The 25,939-nt window shown below is 44.9% G+C and overlaps 3 protein-coding genes and 1 long non-coding RNA gene across 25 annotated transcripts in view; 3 read left to right on the top strand and 1 right to left on the bottom strand.

Annotated features, from left to right (window-relative positions):
• Positions 1 to 141: 141 nt before the first annotated feature.
• LOC127368342 (inverted formin-2) lies at positions 142 to 18,063 on the top strand. Of its 5 annotated transcripts, none has more exons than XM_051409034.1 (24): positions 142 to 254; positions 1,530 to 1,702; positions 2,001 to 2,262; positions 2,640 to 2,755; positions 5,401 to 5,560; positions 5,940 to 5,973; positions 6,058 to 6,199; positions 7,373 to 7,505; positions 8,255 to 8,818; positions 8,916 to 9,046; positions 9,246 to 9,307; positions 9,725 to 9,827; positions 10,667 to 10,752; positions 11,858 to 11,958; positions 14,449 to 14,519; positions 14,646 to 14,753; positions 15,150 to 15,220; positions 15,355 to 15,475; positions 15,565 to 15,729; positions 16,053 to 16,137; positions 16,310 to 16,432; positions 16,927 to 17,247; positions 17,353 to 17,406; positions 17,613 to 18,063. In XM_051409034.1, exons 2-23 carry the CDS (start codon positions 1,574 to 1,576, stop codon positions 17,403 to 17,405), a joined length of 3,141 nt encoding a protein of 1,046 aa, XP_051264994.1. In that variant the 5' UTR covers positions 142 to 254; positions 1,530 to 1,573; the 3' UTR covers position 17,406; positions 17,613 to 18,063. The 5 variants fall into 5 exon arrangements, with proteins under 5 accessions (XP_051264994.1, XP_051264997.1, XP_051264996.1 ...); XM_051409036.1 differs by having other exon boundaries at positions 144 to 692; positions 1,562 to 1,702; XM_051409035.1 differs by having other exon boundaries at positions 144 to 692.
• On the bottom strand, positions 6,955 to 7,253 carry LOC127368427 (uncharacterized). Its single transcript, XR_007885774.1, has 2 exons — positions 7,117 to 7,253; positions 6,955 to 7,061 (listed from the first exon to the last, which is right to left on the bottom strand). It is a non-coding gene; the product is annotated as an uncharacterized LOC127368427 (long non-coding RNA).
• A 3,768-nt stretch (positions 18,064 to 21,831) lies between the features above and the next one.
• Positions 21,832 to 25,939, top strand: part of cep170bb (centrosomal protein 170Bb) — a 26,310-nt gene continuing 22,202 nt past the window's right edge. For 3 of the 10 annotated variants that reach the window (XM_051408976.1, XM_051408974.1, XM_051408979.1), the window contains exon 1: positions 21,836 to 22,123. The gene's annotated coding sequence lies outside the window, so the exon portion shown is untranslated. Of the gene's footprint in view, positions 22,124 to 25,939 lie in introns of all 10 variants that reach the window. The other 7 variants (XM_051408973.1, XM_051408980.1, XM_051408977.1 and 4 more) reach the window with 4 other exon arrangements.
• Positions 23,941 to 25,508, top strand: LOC127368384 (keratin-associated protein 10-4-like). 9 transcript variants are annotated; one of them, XM_051409210.1, is made up of 3 exons: positions 23,941 to 24,802; positions 24,916 to 25,065; positions 25,184 to 25,508. In XM_051409210.1, exons 1-3 carry the CDS (start codon positions 24,224 to 24,226, stop codon positions 25,373 to 25,375), a joined length of 921 nt encoding a protein of 306 aa, XP_051265170.1. In that variant the 5' UTR covers positions 23,941 to 24,223; the 3' UTR covers positions 25,376 to 25,508. The 9 variants fall into 9 exon arrangements, with proteins under 9 accessions (XP_051265170.1, XP_051265167.1, XP_051265165.1 ...); XM_051409207.1 differs by having other exon boundaries at positions 23,941 to 24,545; positions 24,781 to 25,508; XM_051409205.1 differs by having other exon boundaries at positions 23,941 to 24,562; positions 24,781 to 25,508.

Raw genomic sequence — 25,939 nt, 5'->3', positions numbered from 1 at the left:
TCCATAAAATCCTTACCCAGTAGAACCCAGCAGAACCCAGCAGAACTCAGAGTAGAAGAGTCACATCTGTAACTTTGTGGCGGCTGGTACGGTGACCTCCGACCCCGCCCACAGCAGGCGGACGTATAAGAGGACTGCAGACAGCCCACGGAGTGGCAGTCGGAGGTCAGAGACAGAGGATTAAGACTCTCCCGGTGAGGAAGGACCCAGCCCTCCGCTACACGGTGAGGAAGGACCCAGCCCTCCGGTACACGGTGAGGATCGATCCGATGATCAGTGAGACTGATGGAGGTTCAAACACAAAGTCCTGTGTGATGGGGAAACCTCACTCCCGATGGCTTTTATTTTGCTGCCGAACTTCGTTGGAAAAACTAGGACTTTAAAAGTTAACGGCTGATTGGAAAAAGACTACGTATCGATAAATATAATCGCCAACAGGCCGTGAAGCGATCCCAAGCAGTCTGCCATTCGGCCAGTGTTATATCGGCCAGGTATTCTTATTCAAAGTAACAGAAAGTTTGAAGGCTGTCCTTGCCGCTCCTCCAACAGTCAGAGTCAGGGAGCGAGTCCTCTGAAGTCCACAGCGCAGGGCTGCAGAGAACTGCCTCAGTTAGAGAGCTGACTGTGTAAAACTACAGATAAAGAGCTTCCTGAGGGATTGGTACCCTGCCGACTTCACCACAATACTCTGAGTATGTCGACATTATTCCAACCTATATTCTGCTGCGTGCGTGCTTCAGTTGAGGGACAAGGGCTCCTTAAATCCTGTATGTGTAAAGGGAGTCTGGTGTGGTTGGGGAGGAGGGTGGGAGCCAGCAGCTGATAATGCTCACCGTGTACAACCAGCTTCCTGTTCTGCTCTATGTGCTACTCAGGGTTGGGAGATGTAATCTGATTACAGTTACTGATTATTTGTTCAAAAATGTGCACAGAAAAAAAAACTGATTATATTAGTTTATATCACTTTATATCAAGTTATATTAGTTTATATTGGTTTATATCACTTTATCACTTTTTTTCAGCTAATCTATTATCGGCTTAATTAAAGGATTCTTTAATTAGCAGTCTAAAACAATTACAATATGAATATAATGAAGTTATCATAAGTATTGTGCAGACTACAGCAACAAACAACAAAATAATAACTAAATAAAACACAAACTGCCACCGTCACCACGGTAACGCTGTAAACTGCTGCTGTTAGCAGGAAGTAGAACAAACACTTTCTGAACTCGACATAAAGACTCTTTTATGAAGTGAAATACCACACACACACACACACACACACACACACACACACACACACACAGAGGACAATGTGTGTGTGTGTGTGTGTGTGTGTGTGTCTCAGCTGATTCAAATATTCAATGTTATTAAATTATTATAATGAAATCCTCCTCAGTGAAATCCATTCAGACATATCTCATAAATAGTTCAATATGTTTTATGTGAATAAACAAAAGCTTATTTATTTGGGTCATTTTCAGAAATCTTTTGGCCGCTTCAAGCACCCATATTTCTGTTTTCAGATCAATAAAAACCTTCAGTCTCGTCTCTGCAGCTTCTTGTCGTTATGGCAACCAAAACAAAATGGGAGGCGATGAAGGAGCGCCTGACGGGAAGCCCCGCCCATGGCCCCGACGCCACACTGGAGGCGAATCTGGAGAACGCAGACCCTGAACTCTGCATCCGACTGCTGCAGGTAGGACTGCTGACACCTGGTGGAGGTACAGGAGCCTGCAGCTGCCAATATTCAAATCCTTCTTCAAAACAGAAATAAGTTTTCAGGTTTAAATGCAAAAGGAAAGTAAAGAGCTTTGATTCTGCAGTACGCCAACGTCTCAATGTCAGAAATAATCTATAATGAATAACTCTGATATTGGCACACACACCCCCCCCATCCTTCTGTAGATTACAGATAATGTTTATGTTTATTTAACCAACCAGCAGCTGTGTTTAAGGACGAGATCAGACTGTCCAACCTCTCTGCGTCCCCTCAGGTTCCCACCGTGGTGAACTACTCCGGTTTACGGCGGCGGTTGGAAGCCAGTGATCAGGCCTGGATGGTTCAGTTCCTGGAGCTGCGCGGTCTGGACCTGCTGATGGAGGCGTTGGAGCGACTCTCCGGACGCGGCTGCGCTCGCATTGCCGACGCCCTGCTGCAGCTCACCTGCGTCGCCTGCATCCGAGCCGTCATGAACTCGTCCGAAGGACTGCACTTCATCCTGGACAACCAGGGTTACGTCAGGACCCTGACCCAGGGTGAGTTCCTCCGTATGATCTCGATACATGAGCTACGATACTACTCGACGGCAATACATTTTAATATCCGTGTCTTGCGTGTTGTTGTTGCTAGCTATGTTAGCATCCACAGACATCCACCTGCACAGGTCTCACCAGCTGTCAACATCTGTCCAACAGATCGTACATACTTTCCTTCTTCCAGACTTTTTTCAGTCTGTAAATCCTGTCGCATTGAACGGCGAGCGATGCTGTGCTAACGTTACTGTTGTGGCGAGACCCTAGCGGTGACCTTTGACCTTTCAGGAGAGTGTTAGCCATCCAGGGTTCGGCGTACCGATGGAGCTATAACGTGTTCTACAGGTGAATGACTGTCTCTGTCTCTATGTGTCCCTCAGCTCTGGACACCTCCAACGTCATGGTGAAGATGCAGGTGTTTGAGCTGTTGGCGGCTCTGACTCTGTTTGACCCTCAGGGACACCACCTGGGCCTGGACGCCCTCGACCACTACAAGGTTGGCTACAGAGAGTTCACTGTCCACAGATCCACATAGTGCCCCCCCTCACCCATCAGCACAGTATGATGTTGTTTATGATGTGTTTACCCTGCTGCTCGCTGTAGTAAGTGCTATTAGCTTCACACTTTTAGTCCGTCCGTCCGTCCGTCAGCACCATCTATGCTGCACATTTGAATCAAACCTTATCAGAGTGAGTGTATCGGCTGCAGAGGGAACAGAAATCGGTGTGTGTGGAACAGCAGGGTGTGACTGCAGATAAGCTTTGTTCCTGACCTCGCCCAGGCTTGTTCTGACTCATTGGCATGATGGGACGCCATTCCTCACCGCCTTCATGTGGGCAGGAACGTACCCACCCGTCCACCTCTTCCTGAAGATAAGCTGCAACTCTGTCTGCCAAAAACTACAGATAACTCATCAAATACCTGCTGAACAAACTGTGAGCAGGGTTTGGCTAGCCTGAACAGATTTATCATATTAACGATCAGTTCTCAAATAACAACAAACACCTTTGCTGCCATGCTAGTGAGATGCTATCAGCTCTTCTTACTGCACTCCAGAACCTTTTTATCGGTCTTGCTCAAACTTTTTTTTTTTTAAATATGTTTATTGTGCAAACCTCAAAGCATCTTACAAGCAGGATACAGATTACCTGTAACTGAGAAGTCTGACATCTTCATATTTTCTTTTTTTTTAAGTAGACTGTCTGTGAAAGAACATACAGGCAAAATACAATGCACCCAACTCCCCTCCACCCACCCACCCACCCACCTTAGTCTTAGGTACAATGTGCATTTTCATGAGGTAGATAAAAGGAGAAAAATAATAAATAATGATAATAATAAAAACTAACAATATCAATAATGATAATAATAAAATAATAATAAAAATGAAACTAGAACATATACACAAGAGCAAAAACAGAAAGGAGAGAGAGGTGTTTGATCAGATTTAAGAGTCTATCAAAGCTAGATAGTTGACATAGGAGAGAAAGGGGTCCCAAGTTCGATGAAATCTTCTCACAGATCCTCTGACTGTGTGTTTAATTTTTTCCAGGTGAAGAAAAGACATTAAATCTTTTAACCAAGAGGTTGTGCCAGGGAGATTAGGTCTCTTACAATGAAGTAAAATGCGGCGTTTGGCTATGAGAGCAGCAAACGCAACAAGGTCCACTTGATATTCGTTAAACCCGCCCACAAGAGACACACCAAAGATAGTAGTTAAAGGGCATGGGGTCAGGGGGATGTCCAGAACTTCTGAAAGGGAATTGAAGAAAGACGACCAAAAGGAATTGAGTTTTGGGCAGGAGAAAATGTGTGCGTGTGGTCTGCTGGGGAGAGAGAGCATCTGATAAAAGAATTGTCCGTGTCAGGAAACAATTTCTTCAGCCTGGCTTTAGTATAGTGGATCCTGTGAACCACTTTGAACTGAATAAGGCTCATACGAGCACAAACAAATGGGCGGCTGTGGCTCAGAGGCAGAGCGGGTCGTTCCTTAATCGGAAGGTTGTTGGTTCGATCCCTGGCTCCTGGTGCCACATGTCTAAGTATCCTTGAGCAAGATACTGAACCCCAAATTGCTCCTGATGCCGTGTGTGAGTGTGTGTGAATGAGTTAGTTTCTGTTCAATGGACTTTGCCATTGCTGTGTGAATATGTGTGAAAGGGTGAATGTGGCACGTAGTGTAAAAGCGCTTTGAGTGGTCAGAAGACTAGAAAGGAAACTATACAAGTACAGGTCCATTTACCACAAGAGCTAGTGGAGCTGATCCTGAGCAGTGACTCTCTCCACCAATCCTCGGCCAGCCCCAGACCAAGCTCTTTTTCCCATGTGTCTTTTAGCCATAAAAGAGAAGATGCTTGCGAGGAGAGAAGAAGAATGTAAATTGATCCAATGCTGTTTTGTGATGCTGAGGGAGACATTATATTTTCTAGAAGAGTCTTCTCAGGTAGTTTAGGGAAGGACGTGAAGTGAGTTCTTACAAAATTACGAAGCTGGAAATATCTAAATCGACCACAATTAGGTAGAATTTAGTGACAAGGTTCTCCAAACTACCAAAGGTCTCATCAATAAAGAGATCACGAAAAGAAACCAGGCCTCTCTTCTTCCGGTTTCTAAAAGCTGGGTCTAGTGAAGAAAGTAGAAAGAGATGGTTATTGCAATTATTGCATTATTGGTTGTTGATAACAGGTCAAATTCGGTTTGCAGTTGCAGTCCTGCTCAAACTTGCAGCAAACTTAAAAAACATATCTGGAGTTTGGCCCACATCCTCTGTGGGTCAATAGTGTGTCAGCCAACAGCCTCACTTGAACCAGAACTGCTCAGTACCTGAAGGTTTCTGTCAGAACTGTTCAGTCTGGGTCTCCACACTGACTGACACTAACCTGCATATGTTGAACAGTTCGCATCATTAGCATTAATAATCAGCTATATGGACACTATCTCAGCAGCTGATTGGCTGATTGGGACAATAAAGGAGGTTTTGAGGCCATATTTATATGATTAATATATAACTGCAGAACTACAGACACAGGTCAAAGACCAGAGCCTGAAATGGGTCAGTACCCACCAATACTGTGAGTACCCATACTTCTTATTGGGTAGCGCCACCTGTGAGTGACAGTCTGTTTGTGTGTTTGTGTTCAGACTCTGAAGAAGCAGCAGTATCGCTTCAGTGTGATCATGAACGAGCTCCACTGCACCGACAACGTCCCGTACATGGTGACGCTGATGAGCGTCATCAACGTCCTTGTGCTAGGACAGGAAGACCTGAGGAAGAGGGACCGCCTGCGGCAGGAGTTCATCGGTACGACCACAACAACATGTCACTGCCAATACTGACAGGAATAATATCACCAACAGTCATAGACTTTATTAACCGATAGGAACATGTTGCGCTATCCTCAGTCAGAACTTCCTCCTTTCCTGTGCTTAGATATGCTATATGCTAGGCTAATGTTAGCAAAATGCTAGCTAACTTGCTAATCTACATCAATCATTGTTGTTCTAGTGGTTGCTAGGTACCAGCTAGGTAGTAAGCTCCTCCAGCGCCCTCTGTTGATGAGAACATGGAAGACATGTTGGAATGGGGGCGGGGCATGTTTTCATTCTGTTGCCGTGGAGACCGCAGAATCAAATTCAAGTGACAATCAAAAGATTTTCTCACCAGAAACTTGTTGTTACAGGACTGCAGCTGTTGGATCTGCTGCCCAGACTGAGGTACCGATTAAGCATTTATTGATACATCTCTCCAATAATCAATAATCAACATATCTGTCAGTTTGTGTCTCTCTCTGTCTCCAGGGAGACGGAGGATGAGGACCTGAACATCCAGTGTGATGCGTTCGAGGACTCTCTGACGGAGGACGAGGAGGAGATGGAGAGACTGTACGGAGGCATCGACATGAGCAGCCACCAGCAGGTCTTCACCTCGCTCTTCACCAAGGTAACGTTCACCTCCAACACCGCCACGCCGGACCCCCACTGTTGCCATGGTAATCAACGTCCAACTCCCACTAAAGACATTTGAACTCTTTCCTACTTTACAGCAGTTCCCTCAGAATGAAGACACTTCAGTAATATCTGATATATGAAATATGTGTTTGTTAAAATAATGTATGATAGTCACACTCACTGAACGGCGCCCCCTGAAGGCTGATCTCTCAGATACTCTCATACAGGCACAAGAAGAGGACTGTAACCACTTACAGTATATAGATGAGAGCAGCTCACTCTGCCCCCTTTTGGGTGGAAGCACTTCCTCTGATTTGACTGGCGGTAATAAAAATACTGTATTTATTTTCAGCTGTTAATTAGTGAGTTAGTTGCCAAGTAAGGCAGATAATCATGTTGTGTCATTACTGATCAATGATCACTGTCGTTAGATAGAAAAAAGAAAAAATAGTGGTTGATGAGTCACTCTGCCTCCGTCAAAGTGCACAGACCATCTACAACCTGACTGAATATCATGTTTCTGTCTGTCCAATGTGACGTCACTGTAAACTAATGTTTGTGTTCATTAATCTACCTTTTACTACCACAGACACAGAAAAACAGGAAGGTTTATCTCCACTTCCTGTTACTTTCTGCTGTTTACAAGGTTCATTATTAGAAGGTAGGTCAGCTCAGTTTATGGGAATTATTAAGGTTCAAATCCCCTCTGCTCCACACTGTCACACCAAACTCCATTCAAAAAACGGCTGTTTTAAGGAAGTAAAACCTTTATTTCCACCATCAGTGAGACTCTGATTCTCTTCAGTCTACAGACACAATCTGCTCACATTGACTCAGTAACATCATTAACTAACCTGTGAGGAAGAGTTGGACACAGACACACTCACTGACTGACTGTCATTAACTAACCTGTGAGGAAGAGTTGGACACACACACACTCACTGACTGTCTGTCATTAACTAACCTGTGAGGAAGAGTTGGACACAGACACACTCACTGACTGTCTGTCATTAACTAACCTGTGAGGAAGAGTTGGACACACACACACTCACTGACTGTGTGGTTGCTCAAAGCAGAGAGATTCTGAGAGATCCTGCCACAGTAACATCTTCACCTCCACCATACAATCTCTGTGTACCTGTCCTCCCCCTCCCTGTCTGTCCAGGTGTCCAGCAGTCCATCCTCTGTCCAGCTGCTGTCCATCCTTCAGGCCTTGCTGTTGGTGGATCCGGACAGAGCTGAGGTCTGGTTAGCTCTGGAGCTGCTGGCTGACCGAGCCACGCTGCTGTCCCAGGACCGTAAGTCTGGTGTACCACTGGCAGTTTTGTTTGTTAAATCAGAGTTGAGTCTCAAGTCACTGTGTGTGAGTACCACTCGCATCCCCATCTCTTATAAACTTTTTTCCTCTGTTAGGGTATCAATAGAACTGTAAGAATAGATCGATTATCAGGATGTTGTCCTCAGAGGTCTTCATGGGCCCACGAGATATACCCAGTCTAATCGGCTTGGTAATAATAATGACAATAACATTCATCTATAGCAACATTAGCACTTTATTAGTGAATCACAAAAACCAAAATAAAGCACAAGTTATAAAAACATTCATTTAAAGAGAATTTCAACCAGATAAAGTTCAAGTAAAATCCAGATCAAGTATGTTTTAAGAAGGACTGATTCTCGGCCGGGCCCCTGGACCAGACAACAGACCTCTGCCCGAGCATCTCAAAGTAAGATACAAATAGATCGCAGATATAGCGGACAGACCTTGTAGAGCTTTAAAGTAATTTGAATCAGTTGTAAAACATACTGGGTTCTTTACAGTCTGGAGTCGGTGGACTGATGGTTCCGGCTGCTAAAGAGGCTGCTGCAGTAATCCAGCCATGTAAAATGCTCTCTGTTGTATTCATAAATGAAAACATGATTGCACAAGCTTAAATCACGGTCGAACCACAAGATCCAACAGGCCCAAAATATACTAATATGACAGGGTCAGGTTCTGGGAGGCTTTGTACAGGTCCATAATGGATCCATCCTGTGTGTTTTATAGCTGACTTAGAGTCTGCTGAGTGCCTGCTGGAGAGGCTTCTCCCCCACAAATCCCTCTCAGCTAATCGCAAGGTCCGGACCATAGACAGGGCGGTACAGACTCGACTACCGGACGGTCCTCCTGGACAACCTGAGCACCTCATCAAAGACGCCTCCACAACTGCTGCTTCATCAGCTTCTCCTCAAGCTCCTCCTTCTGGTACACCTCCTTCCCCTCCTCACTTACCTGGTATAGGAGCTCCACCCCCTCCTCCTCCTCCTCCTTTACCTGGTATGGGGCCTCCTCCTCCTCCTTTACCTGGTATGGGGCCTCCTCCTCCTCCTCCTCCTCCTCCTCCTCCTCCTTTACCTGGTATGGGGCCTCCTCCTCCTCCTCCTCCTCCTTTACCTGGTATGGGGCCTCCTCCTCCTCCTCCTTTACCTGGTATGGGGCCTCCTCCAGGTGACATGATCTCAGCCCAGACTGCTCAAGGTCTTGGTAGGTCGTATTACAGCCCTGCCCCCTGTCCCACCCTCCGTATGAAGAAGCTGAACTGGCAGAAACTCCCGTCCAGAGCAGTGACGGGTCAGTGAGGTTTTAACGTGTTTTTACCTTCATGCAGTTGGTTTTGTGTGGACTGGGTCAGATCCAGGACTTCATATGTGGATCTGTCTCTCTGTAGCTCATCAGTCCTTGTGGACGTCGGCATCTTCAGATTCAGTGGAACCAGATTACTGCAGCATCGAGCAGCTCTTCAGTCTTCCTCCAACTGAGACCAAGACCAGAACCAAAGCCCAGACTGAGCCCAAAAAGGTAGAACAGATTGTACTGCTCACCATACAGCCGGTATCATATAACCTGCAGAAATATAAGTTCAGAGATCATTTTCTCCTCAGTCCACAATAACATGATAATAACACTAAAGTTCTGCCGACTAAACTTTACATTTCTCACTCTCACTGACATAAATCACCAACGCTGATTGACTTTTTGTCTTTGTCTCCGTCCACAGATTTCCTTCATCGACGCCAAGAAGAGCCTCAACCTCAACATCTTCCTGAAGCAGTTCAAATGGTGACTAACTCTTTCCCTCAGTCAATCTTTCAGCCAATAGAAACAGGGTGAAGGACAGGTGAACTGTCCATGTCTCTGCTTCATACTCCTCACTCCTGTCTGTCATTCACTTTCCCACCTGTCTCACCTGTTCTTGATCCCTCCACTGTATTCTACCTGTCTTTCATCCGTCATCACCTGTCCCTTTATCTGTCCTACTTTGCCTCCACCTGTGTGTTTCAGCTGTCCCTCCAGCCCTCCCTGTCCTTTACCTGTCCTATGTGTTATTTCTTTATCTGTCCACCTTTCCATCTGTCTTACCTGTGCTCCAGCTGTCCTCCAACTGCCTCGCCTGTCCTTCACCACTACCCTACCTGTCCGTACCTGCCTCCCTCATTGTCCGCACAGCTCATCTGCCCCACCTGTCTTCTCCTGCAGCTCCCATGAGGACTTTGTGTCTCTGATCCAGAGAGGAGACAGGTCCAAGTTTGACGTGGAGGTCCTGAAACAGCTGCTCAAACTGCTGCCGGAGAAACACGAGGTCAGAGGTCACAGTGACACTAAAACACCTGTCTTACATCTGTCTTACATCTGTCGTACACCTCTTCTTTCTGTATGATTTGTCCTACCTGTACCTAACTTTGCTTCTCCTGTCTCACCTGCCCTGCCTCTTACCAAGTACTTTCATTGTCTCTGTTGTCTTACCTGTCCATCACTTCTCACATTGACCTTTTCTTTTCCTGCCCCACCTGTTTTTATTATTATTATTTCTTTTATTTGAGCAGGGACAGTGCACAATAAAACATTAACCCTGTATGTAACAAGGAGAGATGCATTGCACCGGGTCAGGCTTCGTCCTGTAGTCCCTGGGCAGGTAGATGGAACATACAATCAATTAATAACAGTTACTAAATTCACAGTTGTGCAAAATTTCAATTAGAAAGTTATGAATACACACATTCCCACATCATTAAAACAATTTACCCCCCTACTGCCAACTTTTATAAATAAATATGCCCCCCCCATCAAATACACACACACACACACACACACACACACACACACACAGTGTTTTAGCATCCAACGTTTTGTGTTGACTCACCTGTCCCTCTCCTGTCTCACCTGTGCTACCTGCCTTTCACCTGTCCACCTGTCCACTAGTGGTCTTTCTTGTCATTTTCTTCCCAACTTGTCCTTTACCTGTCTCACCTGTATTCACCTGTCCTTTTCTTGTCCCACTATTCATGTACTTGTCTTACCTTGTCTTTATCTGTCTCACCTGTTCTTCTCCTGTCTGTTACTCGTTTACTCACCTGTGCTGTTTTCTTACCTCATCTGTTGATCACTTGTCCCTCTTCTGTCTTACCTTTCCTTCCTCAGGTAGAGAACCTGAAGTCTCACCAGTCAGACAGGGACAAGTTGGCCCCAGTGGATCAGTTTTACCTGCAGCTGCTGGATGTCCCCAGGTAGGAGAACAGCACCACCTGCTGCTCATCAGATAACAAACCTGGACCCAGTCCCAGCAGCTCTTCAGGTCCAACCATTAAGACTTCACAAATGTCTCAGCTAATAAAGATTTGAATGTGTAAATCTGTTGCTGGGAAACCTCTTTAGTGCCGTCCAATCAGTAAACAGGAAGTCACTGTAGCATCAGAAGCTAGCATCACTTCCAGTTTTAGAGGATAAAACATAAATCTGAAAGAGAAATGTGTGTTTCAGAGTTAACAGTATGGTCATTTGTGTTATTTTAGTGAAATTAATGGGATTCATTTTTTAGATATGTTGAGCCATACGTATATTACGCTAAATGGCTCAGATTTTAGCATGCTAACGTTAGCTTAGTTAGTTAGCTTACAATTCAATTCAATTTTATTTGTATAGCGCCAATTCATAACAGAAGTTATCTCAGGACACTTTTCAAATAGAGCAGGTCTAGACCGAACTCTTTAACATTAATTACAGAGACCCAACAGTACCACCATGAGCAAGACCTTGGCGACAAGGGCAAGGAAACACTGCCTGTTAAAAGGCAGAAACCTAGGACAGATCCTCCGGCTCTAGGTGGGTGGTCGTCTGTCTCGACCAGTTGGGGTGAAAGAGAGAGAGAGAGAGAGAGAGAGAGAGACAGAGAGAGACAGACAGACAGACAGGTGCACAGCAACAACAGTATTGGCAATGGCAATCTAGCAGGACCATGGCAGGAGGCTCCACCAGGATCGACAAGAACCTGCGAGACGAGAAAGCACAAGAACTCCGGGGAAGAAGTGAAGTTAGTAACATGCATTAATGGGACATGTATGAGTGCAGAAAGAGAGAGGAAGAGAGGAGCTCAGTGCACCATGGGAAATCCCCCGATAGTCTAGGCCTATAGCAGCATAACTAAGGGATGGTTCAGGACTCACCTTACACAGTAGTTACGGCCTGCAGTTAGTGGCTGTAAATATTTATAACTAATCGGAGAACTGTTTTTAACCTGTTTTAATTTAGTGATCAAACTAAACTTAATAATCACTGATATTATTATTATTGATAATCACATCAGTGTGTGTGTGTGTGTGTGTGTGTGTGTAGTTACTCTCTGAGGATAGAGTGCATGTTGCTGTGTGAGGAGAGCAGCTGTGTTTTGGAGACTCTGAAGCCCAAAGCTGAGCTGCTGGACCGAGCCTGTCAGAGTTAGTATACACACCTTTTATTTCTGTGTGGGCATCAATAGGGCATCAACAGGGCATCAACAGGGTATCAATAGGGCATCAACAGGGCATCAACAGGGCATCAATAGAGCGTCAATAGAGCGTCAATAGAGCATAAATAGGGCATCAACAGGGCATCAATAGAGCATCAATAGGGCATCAACAGGGCATCAATAGGGCATCAATAGGGCATCAACAGGGCATCAACAGGGCATCAACAGGGCATCAACAGGGCATCAACAGGGCATCAATAGAGCATCAACAGGGCATCAATAGGGCATCAACAGGGCATCAATAGGGCATCAATAGGGCATCAACAGGGCATCAACAGGGCGTCAATAGAGCGCAATAGACCAATAGAGCATCAATAGGGCATCAACAGGGCATCAACAGGGCATCAATAGAGCATCAACAGGGCATCAACAGGGCATCAACAGGGCATCAATAGGGCATCAACAGGGCATCAATAGGGCATCAATAGGGCATCAATAGGGCATCAACAGGGCATCAACAGGGCATCAATAGGGCATCAATAGGGCATCAACAGGGCATCAATAGAGCATCAATAGGGCATCAATAGGGCATCAATAGGGCATCAACAGGGCATCAATAGAGCATCAACAGGGCATCAACAGGGCATCAATAGACAAGACGTCAATAGAGCATCAATAGGGCATCAACAGGGCATCAACAGGGCATCAACAGGGCATCAATAGAGCATCAACAGGGCATCAACAGGGCATCAACAGGGCATCAATAGAGCATCAATAGAGCGTCAATAGAGCATCAATAGGGCATCAACAGGGCATCAACAGGGCATCAACAGGGCATCAATAGAGCATCAACAGGGCATCAATAGGGCATCAATAGGGCATCAATAGGGCATCAATAGGGCATCAATAGGGCATCAACAGGGCATCAATAGGGCATCAATAGAGCATCAATAGGGCATCAATAGGGCATCAATAGGGCATCAACAGGGCATCAATAGGGCATCAACAGGGCATCAACAGGGCATCAATAGAGCGTCAATAGAGCGTCAATAGAGCATCAATAGGGCATCAACAGGGCATCAACAGGGCATCAATAGAGCATCAACAGGGCATCAACAGGGCATCAACAGAGCATCAATAGAGCATCAATAGGGCATCAACAGGGCATCAACAGGGCATCAATAGAGCATCAACAGGGCATCAACAGGGCATCAACAGGGCATCAACAGGGCATCAATAGGGCATCAATAGAGCATCAACAGGGCATCAATAGGGTATCAATTGAGCATCAACAGGGCATCAACAGGGCATCAATAGAGCATCAATAGGGCATCAATAGGGCATCAATAGGGCATCAATAGAGCATCAATAGGGCATCAACAGGGCATCAATAGGGCATCAATAGAGCATCAACAGGGCATCAATAGAGCATCAATAGAGCGTCAATAGAGCATCAATAGGGCATCAACAGGGCATCAATAGAGCATCAACAGGGCATCAACAGGGCATCAACAGGGCATCAATAGAGCATCAATAGAGCGTCAATAGGGCATCAACAGGGCATCAACAGGGCATCAATAGAGCATCAACAGGGCATCAACAGGGCATCAACAGGGCATCAATAGGGCATCAAGCATCAATAGGGCATCAATAGACATCAACAGGCATCAACAGGGCATCAATAGGTATCAATGAGCATCAACAGGGCATCAATAGGCATCAATAGAGCATCAACAGGCATCAATAGAGCATCAATAGAGCATAAATAGGGCATCAATAGAGCATCAATAGGGCATCAACAGGGCATCAATAGAGCATCAATAGGGCATCAACAGGGCATCAATAGGGTATCAATAGAGCGTCAATAGAGCATCAATAGGGCATCAACAGGGCATCAACAGGGCATCAATAGAGCATCAATAGGGCAACAATAGGGCATCAACAGAGGATCAATTATTGTGTATCATTGTTTATTATTGTTTATTGTGTGCCATTGTTTACTATTGTTTATTATTGTGTGTCATTGTTTACTATTGTTTATTATTGTGTGTCATTGTTTATTATTGTTTATTGTGTGCCATTGTTTACTATTGTTTATTATTGTGTGTCATTGTTTATTATTGTTTATTGTGTGCCATTGTTTAATATTGTTTATTATTCTGTTCCATTGTGTATTATTGTTTATTATTGTGTGTCATTGTGTATTATTGTTTATTATTGTGTGTCATTGTTTATTATTGTGTCATTGTTTATTATTGTGTGTCATTGTCTATTATTGTTTATTATTGTGTTCCATTGTGTATTATTGTTTATTATTGTGTGTCATTGTTTTTTATTGTTTATTATTGGTGATATTGTTTATTGTTGTATTGTTTATTGTTTCCTTTTATATTGTTTATGTTTATTGTATTATTGTTTATTATTGTGTGTCATTGTGTATTATTGTTTATTGTTTATTATTGTGTCATTGTGTGTTTAGGTGTGAGGGACAGCACTCGTCTGCCCAGTTTCTGTAAACTCATCCTGAGTGTTGGAAACTTTCTAAACTATGTGAGAATCTTCACACAAAATTCACGTTGATAGATGATTATGATGTCACTTTGTACCTGAAGATGTCAGTGATGTCACTTGTTGTTCTGTGATGTCATCAATCATTGTGTGATGTCATCACTATAGGGGACTCACACAGGAAACGCTGAAGGTTTTAAGATCAGCACTCTGCTCAAACTGACCGAAACTAAAGCCAACAAGTCCAGAATCACCCTGCTGCACCACATCCTGCAGGTAGGTTATACTGGTTACACTGGTTATACTGGTTATTCTGGTTATACTGGTTATACTGATTATACTAGTTACACTGGTTATACTGTTTATACTGGTTATACTGGTTATACTAGTTACACTGGTTACACTGGTTACACTGGTTATACTGGTTACACTGGTTACACTGGTTATACTGGTTACACTGGTTACTGGTTATACTGGTTACTGGTTATACTGGTTACTGGTTATAGAACTCCTGGAAATCCTTGGATTAGTTCAAGGACCAGGAAACTGTTTCAGTGACTCCTGGAGGTTTGAAACCTGTCAGCATCTTCAACCTCCAGTTCGTCCTCTCTAATGTTCTCCAGCTCTGTTGAGCGCCATCATGACATCATCAGCTGTTTGTGTGATTGACAGGAGGCGGAGCTAAACCATCCAGATCTGCTCAACCTGCCCGATGATCTGGAGATCTGTGAAAAGGCTGCTGGGTAAACTGAACACTACTGTTGTTGGACAGATGTTGTTGGACAGATGTTGTTGGACAGATGTTGTTGGACAGATGTTGAGAGTGTGTGTGTGTGTGTGTGTGTGTGTGTGTGTGTGTGTGTGTGTGTGTGTGCAGGGTAAATCTGGAGTCCATTCAGTCTGAAAGCAGCGCTCTGATCAAACAGCTGAAGAACGCAGAGAGGAAACTGTGGTCGTCCTCTGAGGACCTGAAGGAGCAGTACCTGTCCCCCATACAGGTACACTCACCACGCTGCCCCCTGCTGCACCTTCACAATAATGACAGTGTGTTTACCTGCTCTGTCTTCTTCTTCTGTGGTGTTTCCAGGAGAGTCTGCAGGCCTGTGAGCAGCTGCAGCAGCTGTTGTCCTCGCTGGAGGACCAGAGGACGCACTTGTCCACCTACCTGTGTGAGGACAGCAGCAGCTTCTCCATCGACGAACTCTTTAGCACCATCAAGACCTTCAGAGGACTCTTCCTCAAAGCCATCAAGGTCAGCAGCCAATCACAGGGCAGCATGGTCAGCAGCCAATCACAGGCAGCCAGTTGTAATATTGTCTTTTATTGAAAGATGCATTAAAGACAAATAATAAGATGCTGTGATTGGTATGTTATTGATACATTATTGATGCTGTGATTGGTATGTTATTGATACATTATTGATGCTGTGATTGGTATGTTATTGATACATTATTGATGATGTGATTGGTATGTTATTGATACATTATTGATGATGTGATTGGTACGTTATTGATGATGTTATCGGTGTTATTGGTACGTTATTGATAATGTTATTGGTATGTTATTGATGATCAGGAGAACGAGAGTCGCAGGCAGCAGGAGAAGAGGAGGAAGCAGCAGGAGGAGGAGAGGAAACTCAAAGGAGACACCACAAAGATCAGTGAGTCATCCACCTTAAATTCAGTCTGCAGTCCACCTAATATTTCTACAACAAAATATATAACTGAACAATAACAACAGCAATAACGAAAATGATAACATCAATAACAACAATAATAATAATAACAATAATCATAATAAACCTGAATGTTGAAGACGTCTCTGTCCTCCAGTCAGGAGGGACGTGTCCAAACAGGACGAAGGTTGCATCATCGACAACCTGCTGGCTGAGATCAGGAAGGGCCACAACCTGAAGAAGACCAGACCTCGAGCTGAGAGGGGCAGCAGAGTCCATGGTGAGGACTGTGGTGGGCTGTGGTGGGCTGTGGTGGACTGTGGTGGACTGTGGTGGACTGTGGTGGGCTGTGGTGGGCTGTGGTGGACTGTAGTGGACTGTGGTGGACTGTGGTGGGCTGTAGTGGGCTGTGGTGGGCTGTGGTGGGCTGTGGTGGACTGTGGTGGACTGTGGTGGACTGTAGTGGACTGTGGTGGGCTGTGGTGGACTGTGGTGGACTGTGGTGGACTGTAGTGGACTGTGGTGGGCTGTGGTGGACTGTGGTGGACTGTGGTGGGCTGTGGTGGACTGTGGTGGGCTGTGGTGGACTGTAGTGGACTGTGGTGGACTGTAGTGGACTGTAGTGGACTGTGGTGGGCTGTGGTGGACTGTGGTGGGCTGTAGTGGACTGTAGTGGACTGTGGTGGGCTGTGGTGGACTGTAGTGGACTGTGGTGGGCTGTGGTGGGCTAGTCTGTCTTTGTGAGTCTGTGTTTGACTGTGTTGTCCTCGTCAGATCATCCTGCGGTCATACGGAGGTCCCTGGCTATGGACGAGCCTGACTCATCTCAGTCCAGCCAATCAGAGAAGCCTGCAGAACCACTACAGACTGGAACCCGGATTCCCACTGATCCAACAGCTGAAATGAGACCAGAACCAGGGACAGATGAGACCCAGAGCCTGGACTTTGGTCCTGACCCAGAGACCGGAGACAGAAGGAACGGGGAGTCTGAGTTTGAAGAGATCACATCATTGGAAGTGAGGACAGCCGAACACAACGATGGTCCAGATCCTGGTCCAAAGGAACCAGCACAGAAGTCCAGGATCAGTCCAGCAGGTAAAGACATTTACCTTTCATCTGAACAGCTTCCTGTTGTCACTGTAACACAAAGAGTTTCACAATAAAAGCACCAACCAATCAGAGCGTGTGTTTGAGCTGCAGGCGCTGACGTTGGGTCCAAACGCAGAGCGAAGGTCAGCTGTGTGTCACACTAAGGTAAGCACCCGTCGTCACCTGCAGCACATAAACAAACTGTACTTCCTGATTGAGGATCCCGCCCCCTCTGACTGTCAAGCTTCATGCAGCAGCTTCCTCCTGATTGGTGGAGCTCTCTGGGGGGCGGGACACAACCTGAGAGGCTGAATTTGGGGCAGAATAACAGTCTGGTTCTTTCCTGCTGATTTCTTCTTCTGTGGTTCCAGATGAGGGGAGGAAGACTCGTCTCCATGGCGACTGTATCAACCTGCATGGAGAGATACGTCAAAATAAAAGCATGAACAGTCTGGAGTCTGACGGCTGATTGGTTGTAAAGTTTACCAGAGCTCTCTTTCTCTCTCTTTCTCTCACTGTCTCTCTCTGTCTGTCTCTCTCTCTCTCTGTCTCTCTCTCTCTCTCTCTCTCTCTCTCTCTCTCTGTCTCTGTCTCTTCTCTCTCTCTGTCTCTCTCTCTCTCTCTCTCTCTCTCTCTCTCTTGCTCTTACCTGAGCAGGTGTGTTTTTAGTTTCTGATGGTCAACCGGCTGGTTGGATCCAGTCTGATGTGGATCGTGGATTTGTTAAGCATTGGACAGAAGAAGAGACACGATGAAATCAATCACCTTTGTTGTGTTCAAATCCCAACTTTCAAAATAAAAGCCTGCAGTGAAACGTTCAAACGTTCAAGTTTTTGTTTTGTTTTTCTGTGAAAGGATCAGAGAGAGAGAGAGACAGCCAAAACGGTGACATCTGGAGATCACATTTTGAAAATCTGTACAAAGACATACCAATCAATCAAATCAATTCAGATCAGTGTATTATGAAAGAAAAACTCCAAAAATTAGAAGAAACAATTAAAGACAACCAAAACCCCCTTGATTTCGAAATTACTTGGGAAGTAATAACCACACAGACAAAATGTCTGAGGCCAAGAAAAGCTTGTGGTCCAGACAGCATTAGAAACAAAATGCTCAAAAGCAGCACCCCAGAAATGCAGGGTGCCATATTACATTTGTTCAATGTTATATTACAGGCAGGAGGTTTTCCCAACATCTGGTGCAAAGGGCTCATTTCCCCCATTCATAAGAGTGGGGACAAATCAGACCCTAATAACTACCGTGGCATCTGTGTCAGCAGCTGTCTAGGTAAACTATTCTGTAGTATTCTTAATACAAGAATACTAGATTTCCTTGAGGATCAGTTAATCTTAAGTAAAAGTCAGATTGGCTTCCTCCCAAAACACCACACCACCGACAGTGTATATAGCCTTCACACTTTAATCAACAAACAGGTACAACAAACTAAGAATGGAAAAATATTCACCTGCTTTATTGATTTCAAGAAAGCTTTCGACTCTATTTGGCATGAAGGGCTCTATTACAGACTTTTAAACTGTGGTATAGGTGGCAAAATGTCTGATCTGGTTAAATCGATGTATTTGGAAAACATGTGTGCTGTTAAAATTGGAGACAAACTAACTGATTTCTTCCCCCAGAGAAGAGGCGTTCGACAGGGTTGCAATCTAAGTCCGACTTTATTTAATGTGTATATAAATGAACTGGCTGTTGAGTTAGATAAATGTGCTGCTCCGGGCCTCTCCCTCCTAGATAGAGAGGTAAAGTCTCTGTTTTATGCTGATGACCTTGTTCTACTGTCTCCTACTGAACAAGGACTACAGCTACAACTGGACGTAGTAGAAAAGTACTGTCAGAACTGGGCCCTGGCAGTAAACATGAAGAAAACCAATGTCATAATGTTTAAAACCGGGTATGAGAACAAACACCAATTTACCATCAATAATCATGTCATTGAACACTGCATGAGTTATACCTACCTTGGTATAACCATAACAGCATCAGGGAGTTTCAACATGGCAGTGAATGCACTAAAAGAAAAAGCTCAAAGAGCTCTATATGCAATTAAGAGAACATTTTATAATTTCCGTATTCCAATAAAAATCTGGCTTAAAATATTTGATAGTGTCATCCAGCCCATTGCGCTGTACGGTAGTGAAGTATGGGGTCCACTCAGTCATCAGAGCTTTACCCGTTGGGACAAACATCCAACAGAATCTCTACATGCAGAATTCTGCAGATACATTTTACACGTACACAGAAACACACCAACAAATGCATGTAGAGCAGAATTAGACAGATACCCACTGATAATTAACATTCAGAAGAGAACACTCAACTTCTTTAACCACCTGAAATCCAGCCCCAGAGACACCCTCCACTCCAAAGCCCTCCAAACCCAAGAGCTGAGCCCAGAAAAGAGTCCCCTATGTCAGTTGGTACTGAGGCTAACTGCCCCCTCTCAGACACACTCTGACCAGCCTCACAACAACACTGCTCTACAAACAGTAATCAGAGTAAAGCAAATGATAGCACAATGTAAAGAAAGCTATCTGGACCATTGGGAAGAAACAACTAAAAGCCAAAGTAGATTGGAATGTTATCTTGCCCTTAAAAGAGATTATGAATGAGCAGAATATCTCTCTACTGTCAGAGATAGAAAGCAGAGACAGATCCTAACCAAGTACAGGCTCAGTGACCACAAACCGCCAATCCAAACAGGAAGACACAAAACATCATGGCAACCAAAAGAAAACAGAAAATGTGGTCACTGTTGGACAGGTGAGGTTGAGACAGAGATGCACTTTCTCCTACAATGTACAACATTAAATAACAATAGAAACATTTATTTGAACAAGTTCAGCTCTTTGGTTCCAGATTTCAAAGAGCTGAACGATCTCTCCAAATTAAAAATACTCCTCAGAGAAGGAGAGCGGGCACACCTTGCTGCCCAGTATGTATTAACATGCCACAACCTGAGGGACACACACACACACACACACACACAAACACTGTATATAACTAATATAATGTTCATAATGTTTATATCTTTGATTTATTGTATTTTGATGCTTTCCTTTGGCAATATTGTTTTTTAAAAAACTTTCATGCCAATAAAGCCCATTTTGAATTTGAATTTGACAGACAGAGAGAGAGACAGAGAGAGAGACAGAGACAGAGAGAGAGAGAGATGAGGTGCCTGTACGTCTTTAGGAGAACACCACGTTCAGAGTATGAGGTAGTGAAGGCTCATCCAACAGTTGTTATACAGCCAGCTGATCAGAGAGAGCTACTTTGGCCTTCCTCATTCTACAGCACTGTCAGATAGACATCTGCTGTAGGAAGTTTTACCTAATGGCTTATAATCTAATAGTATGAATTCAAAAGTTATTAAATAATGGTCAGATAGGAAAGGATTATGTGGGAAGACTATTAAATGTTCAATATCAATGCCATATGATAGAACAAGGTCAAGAGTGTGATTAAAACAATGAGTTGGTTTATTTACACTCTGACAGAAGCCAATTGAGTCTATTAATGATATAAATGCATTACTAAGGCTGTCATTGTCAACATCCACATGAATATTAAAATCACCTACAATAATTACTTTATCTGATTTAAGGACTAAACTTGATAGAAACTCTGAAAATTCAGATATAAAATCAGAGTACGGTCCAGGAGCGCGGTACACTATAACAAATAGAACTGGCTGCAGTGTTTTCCAGTTTGGGTGAGAAAGACTAAGAACAAGGCTTTCAAATGAATTATAATTTAGTTTAGGTTTAGGGTCCATTAAAACGCTCGAATCATATATGGCTGCTACTCCACCTCCTCGGCCTGTGCCTCGAGGAATGTGAGTATTAATATTAGTTAGTATTCTTTTATTGTGGCGGGATCCACTCCAGTCCCAGAACCAGAAACAGTCTCAGCTTGTCCCTAATATATTACAGTATATATTTACTGTATAATATTTTATATATATATAATATATGTATGAACACTGAGGTGACGTCATCCCAAACCGGAGTGTCCCCTCACGCGGCGACGGACCGTCAGATGACGTGACTCCACCGGAAATAAAAACAATACAAATATTATTGTTAATAATAATAATCATGTGATTTGATATTGATAATAATATTGATAGTAAGATGGGTAATAATATTGATGATGTGTGTCGATCAGCTGAAAATCCGTCAATTGCCCGGCACTCAGCCCGGAAACCAGCCGGCCTTCACAATAAGAGCACAGCATACTGTTTGCTAAGCACCTGTCTATGAACTTATATAGTGTTGTTTATTATGATGGTGTTTTTATGTGTTAACGTGGATCTGATCAGACAGAATACTGTGTATATCCACAGCTGCTGGACTAAACACACCTTAAAGTGTGTGTGTGTGTGTGTGTGTGTGTGTGTGTGTGTGTGTGTGTGTGTGTGTGTGGTTTAATATTCTGACTCCTGATCAATCTGTTTATCTGATCAATAATCATTTTTATCCAGCAGGAAGTACAAACACAAACAGGGCTGAGAAAGAAATATTACAAATGCATTTCAATGATTTCATCTCATATTTAATTTCTCCAGTCTCTTCGGGCTTTTATTGTGAAGTCTCCCCTGCAGCGCTTCCGGTGCCGCGCTGCGTCTTGACGCAGCGGGTGGCAGCTGGTGCGTCAGGAGGAGACAGAGATGCCATAACAGCAGCATCACCGAGCGACCGTCAATCCGTCCGTCTCATCCGCTTCCTGTCGGTCTGAACCCTCCGGTACCGGTACCGGCTCCGCTCCGGGACGCCTCTCATGCTTTGGCCGCCTCACAGCGCGTCAGTCCGGGTTTTTATCGGCGGAGAGAAGCGGCGGAGCGGCGGCAGCATCTGGAGCGGAGGTAAGGAGGAGGAGGAGGAGGAGAAGGGCGTGGAGGAGGGGACCGACCTGTCTGTCTGTCTGTCTGTCTGTCTGTCTATCTGTCCGTTGGCCCTCCTGTCTGTCGTCACCATCCGTTACCGGCTCCGTTACCGGCTCCGCTACCGGCTCCGTAACAGGCTCTCCTCCGCGGCTGCTGCTGTCCGGCCTGCAGCCCTGAGGCCCGGCGGGATGTTGCTCTGGTTCATCCGACATCCGGAGGAAGAGTGTGTGTCCCGGGTGTGGCTCGGTTCAGGTTCAGGTCTGAACCGTGATAGTGATGACGTCACAGAGGTGAAGAAGTACAGGTAGAGTGACGTTGGGTGGACAGGTGTCTCTCCCGGATGAACACTTAAACAGGTGGATGAAGATGAGGATGAGGATGAAATAGGATTTTTCCGGTCATGGAAGCATTAATAAACATAAATTAGAGCTTTGTCCTGAAATAAAACCATCATATTTATTGATCAGTGGGAAAGAATCCGAATATTGTGACATTAACAATGTAGAAGAAGAAGATGTTGGATAGAACTACAATATTTCATTATAATATCCTGGAAATACTCTCGTGTCCTGGAAGACTTTAACAGTGTTGTATCTGCTATGTGTCGGTTAGAGAGCAGCAGCATACGGTTAGAGATACGGTAGAGAGCAGCATCATACGGTTAGATACGTAGAGAGCAGCAGCATACAGTTAGAGATACGGTAGAGAGCAGCAGCATACGGTTAGAGATACGGTAGAGAGCAGCAGCATACGGTTAGAGATACGGTAGAGAGCAGCAGCATACGGTTAGAGATACGGTAGAGAGCAGCAGCATACGGTTAGAGATACGGTAGAGAGCAGCATCATACGGTTAGAGAGCAGCAGCATACGGTTAGAGATACGGTAGAGAGCAGCAGCATACGGTTAGAGATACGGTAGAGAGCAGCAGCATACAGTTAGAGATACGGTAGAGAGCAGCATCATACGGTAGAGAGCAGCAGCATACGGTTAGAGATACGGTAGAGAGCAGCAGCATACGGTTAGAGATACGGTAGAGAGCAGCATCATACGGTTAGAGAGCATCATACGGTTAGAGAGCAGCATCATATCGTTAGAGAGCAGCAGCATACGGTTAGAGAGCAGCATCATACGGTTAGAAGAGATATACGGTTAGAGAGCAGCATCATACGGTTAGAGATACGGTAGAGAGCAGCACATACGTAAACAGCATCATACGGTTAGAGAGCAGCAGCATACGGTTAGAGAGCAGCATCATACGGTTAGAGAGCACATACGGTTAGAGAGCAGCATCATACGGTAGAGAGCAGCAGCATACGGTTAGAGAAACATACGGTTAGAGAGCAGCAGCATACGGTTAGAGAGCAGCATCATACGGTAGAGAGCAGCAGCATACGGTTAGAGATACGGTAGAGAGCAGCATCATACGGTAGAGAGCAGCAGCATACGGTTAGAGATACGGTAGAGAGCAGCAGCATACGGTAGAGATACGGTAGAGAGCAGCAGCATACGGTTAGAGAGCAGCATCATACGGTTAGAGAGCAGCATCATACGGTTAGAGATACGTTAGAGAGCAGCAGCATACGTTAGAGAGCAGCAGCATACGGTCAGAGAGCACATACGGTAGAGAAGCAGCATACGGTTAGAGAGCAGCACATACGGTTAGAGAGCAGCAGCATACGGTTAGAGAGCAGCAGCATACGGTTAGAGAGCAGCAGCATAACGGTTAGAGAGCAGCAGCATACGGTAGAGAGCAGCAGCATACGGTTAGAGAGCAGCAGCATACGGTAGAGATACGGTTAGAGAGCAGTATCATACGGTTAGAGAGCAGCAGCATACGGTAGAGAGCAGCAGCATACGGTTAGAGAGCAGCAGCATACGGTTAGAGAGCAGCAGCATACGGTAGAGAGCAGCATCATACGGTTAGAGAGCAGCAGCATACGGTTAGAGAGCAGCAGCATACGGTAGAGAGCAGCAGCATACGGTTAGAGAGCAGCAGCATACGGTTAGAGAGCCTCAGACCTCAGTATTTCTAAAACGCTCAGGATAAAAGCCCCAAAGAATCAGGGTTGTGTTGTGTTCATGGTCGTGTTGTGTCTAGGGTCGTGTTGTGTTCAGGGCGTGTTGTGTTCAGGGTCGTGTTGTGTTCAGGATCGTGTTGTGTTCAGGGTCATGTTGTGTTCAGGGTCGGATTGTATTCAGGGCGTGTTGTGTTCAGGGTCGTGTTGTGTTCAGGATCGTGTTGTGTTCAGGATCGTGTTGTGTTCAGGGTCATGTTGTATTCAGGGCGTGTTGTGTTCAGGGTCCTGTTGTGTTCAGGGTCGGGTTGTGTTCAGTGTCGGGTTGTGTTCAGGGTCGGGTTGTATTCAGGGCGTGTTGTTTTCAGGGTCGTGTTGTGTTCAGGGTCGTGTTGTGTTCAGGGTCATGTTGTGTTCAGGGTCATGTTGTGTTCAGGGTCCGGTTGTATTCAGGGCGTGTTGTGTTCAGGGTCCTGTTGTGTTCAAGGTTGTGTTGTGTTCAGGGTCCTGTTGTGTTCATGGTCGTGTTGTGTCTAGGGTCATGTTGTGTTCAGGGTCGGGTTGTGTTCAGGGTCGGGTTGTGTTCAGGGTTGGGTTGTATTCAGGGCGTGTTGTGTTCAGGGCGTGTTGTGTTCAGGGTCATGTTGTGTTCAGGGTCATGTTGTGTTCAGGGCCCGGTTGTATTCAGGGCGTGTTGTGTTCAGGGTCCTGTTGTGTTCAAGGTTGTGTTGTGTTCAGGGTCCTGTTGTGTTCAAGGTCGTGTTGTGTTCAGGGTCGGGTTGTGTTCAGGGTCGGTTGTATTCAGGGCGTGTTGTGTTCAAGGTTGTGTTGTGTTCAGGGTCATGTTGTGTTCAGGGTCCGGTTGTATTCAGGGCGTGTTGTGTTCAGGGTCCTGTTGTGTTCAAGGTCGGGTTGTGTTCAGGGTCGGGTTGTATTCAGGGCGTGTTGTGTTCAGGGTCGTGTTGCGATCAGGGTCGTGTTGTGTTCAGGATCGTGTTGTGTTCAGGGTCATGTTGTGTTCAAGGTTGTGTTGTGTTCAGGGTCCTGTTGTGTTCAGGGTCGGGTTGTGTTCAGGGTCGGGTTGTATTCAGGGCGTGTTGTGTTCAGGGTCCTGTTGTGTTCAGGATCGTGTGGTGTTCAGGGTCCTGTTGTGTTCAGGGTCCGGTTGTATTCAGGGCGTGTTGTGTTCAGGGTCCTGTTGTGTTCAGGGTTGTAGAGATTTCTTTATATGTGGATGATCTGAATGTAACCTTCATTAGTGTCAATGGTAACAGTTGAGTTTACTGGTACAGGTTAAAATGGCTGCTGTGAAAAAGGTCCATTGTCACCCATCTGTCTAATAATAATAATAATAAAACAATAACAATAATAACAATAATAACAATAACAATAATAACAATAATAACAATAGTAGCAGTTGTAAAGTTGTATTAGATACCATGAATACCTGAAACCAATCATTGTTGTCATTGATTAATCTGCTGATTATTTTGTTTTTACTGAACAATTTAAACAGGAGTCCGTGATGTGTTCACTGTCACACAAAGACACCAGTTCCAACCTGTTCTGTTATCAATAAACTGTTCTTTATATTTCATATTGATCAGTAAAAGCTGATCAACTGATCAATGAACCCAAACAGTGAACTCAGTAACTGCAGTTTGACTATTTCCTGTGAATATTGATCAGAGATGAGTTTTGGTCAGTGTACAGTGGCCCCCGACCTCTAGGGGTCGCCCAAGCTTCGGGGGGTCGAGAAGCCTTCTTGAGTTTAAGTGTC

This window comes from Dicentrarchus labrax, unplaced genomic scaffold, assembly GCF_905237075.1.
Source record: "Dicentrarchus labrax unplaced genomic scaffold, dlabrax2021, whole genome shotgun sequence".
Taxonomy (NCBI): Eukaryota; Metazoa; Chordata; class Actinopteri; family Moronidae; genus Dicentrarchus; species Dicentrarchus labrax.
Note: the sequence above shows the minus strand (reverse complement) of the source record. Positions and strands in the feature narration are given on the sequence as shown.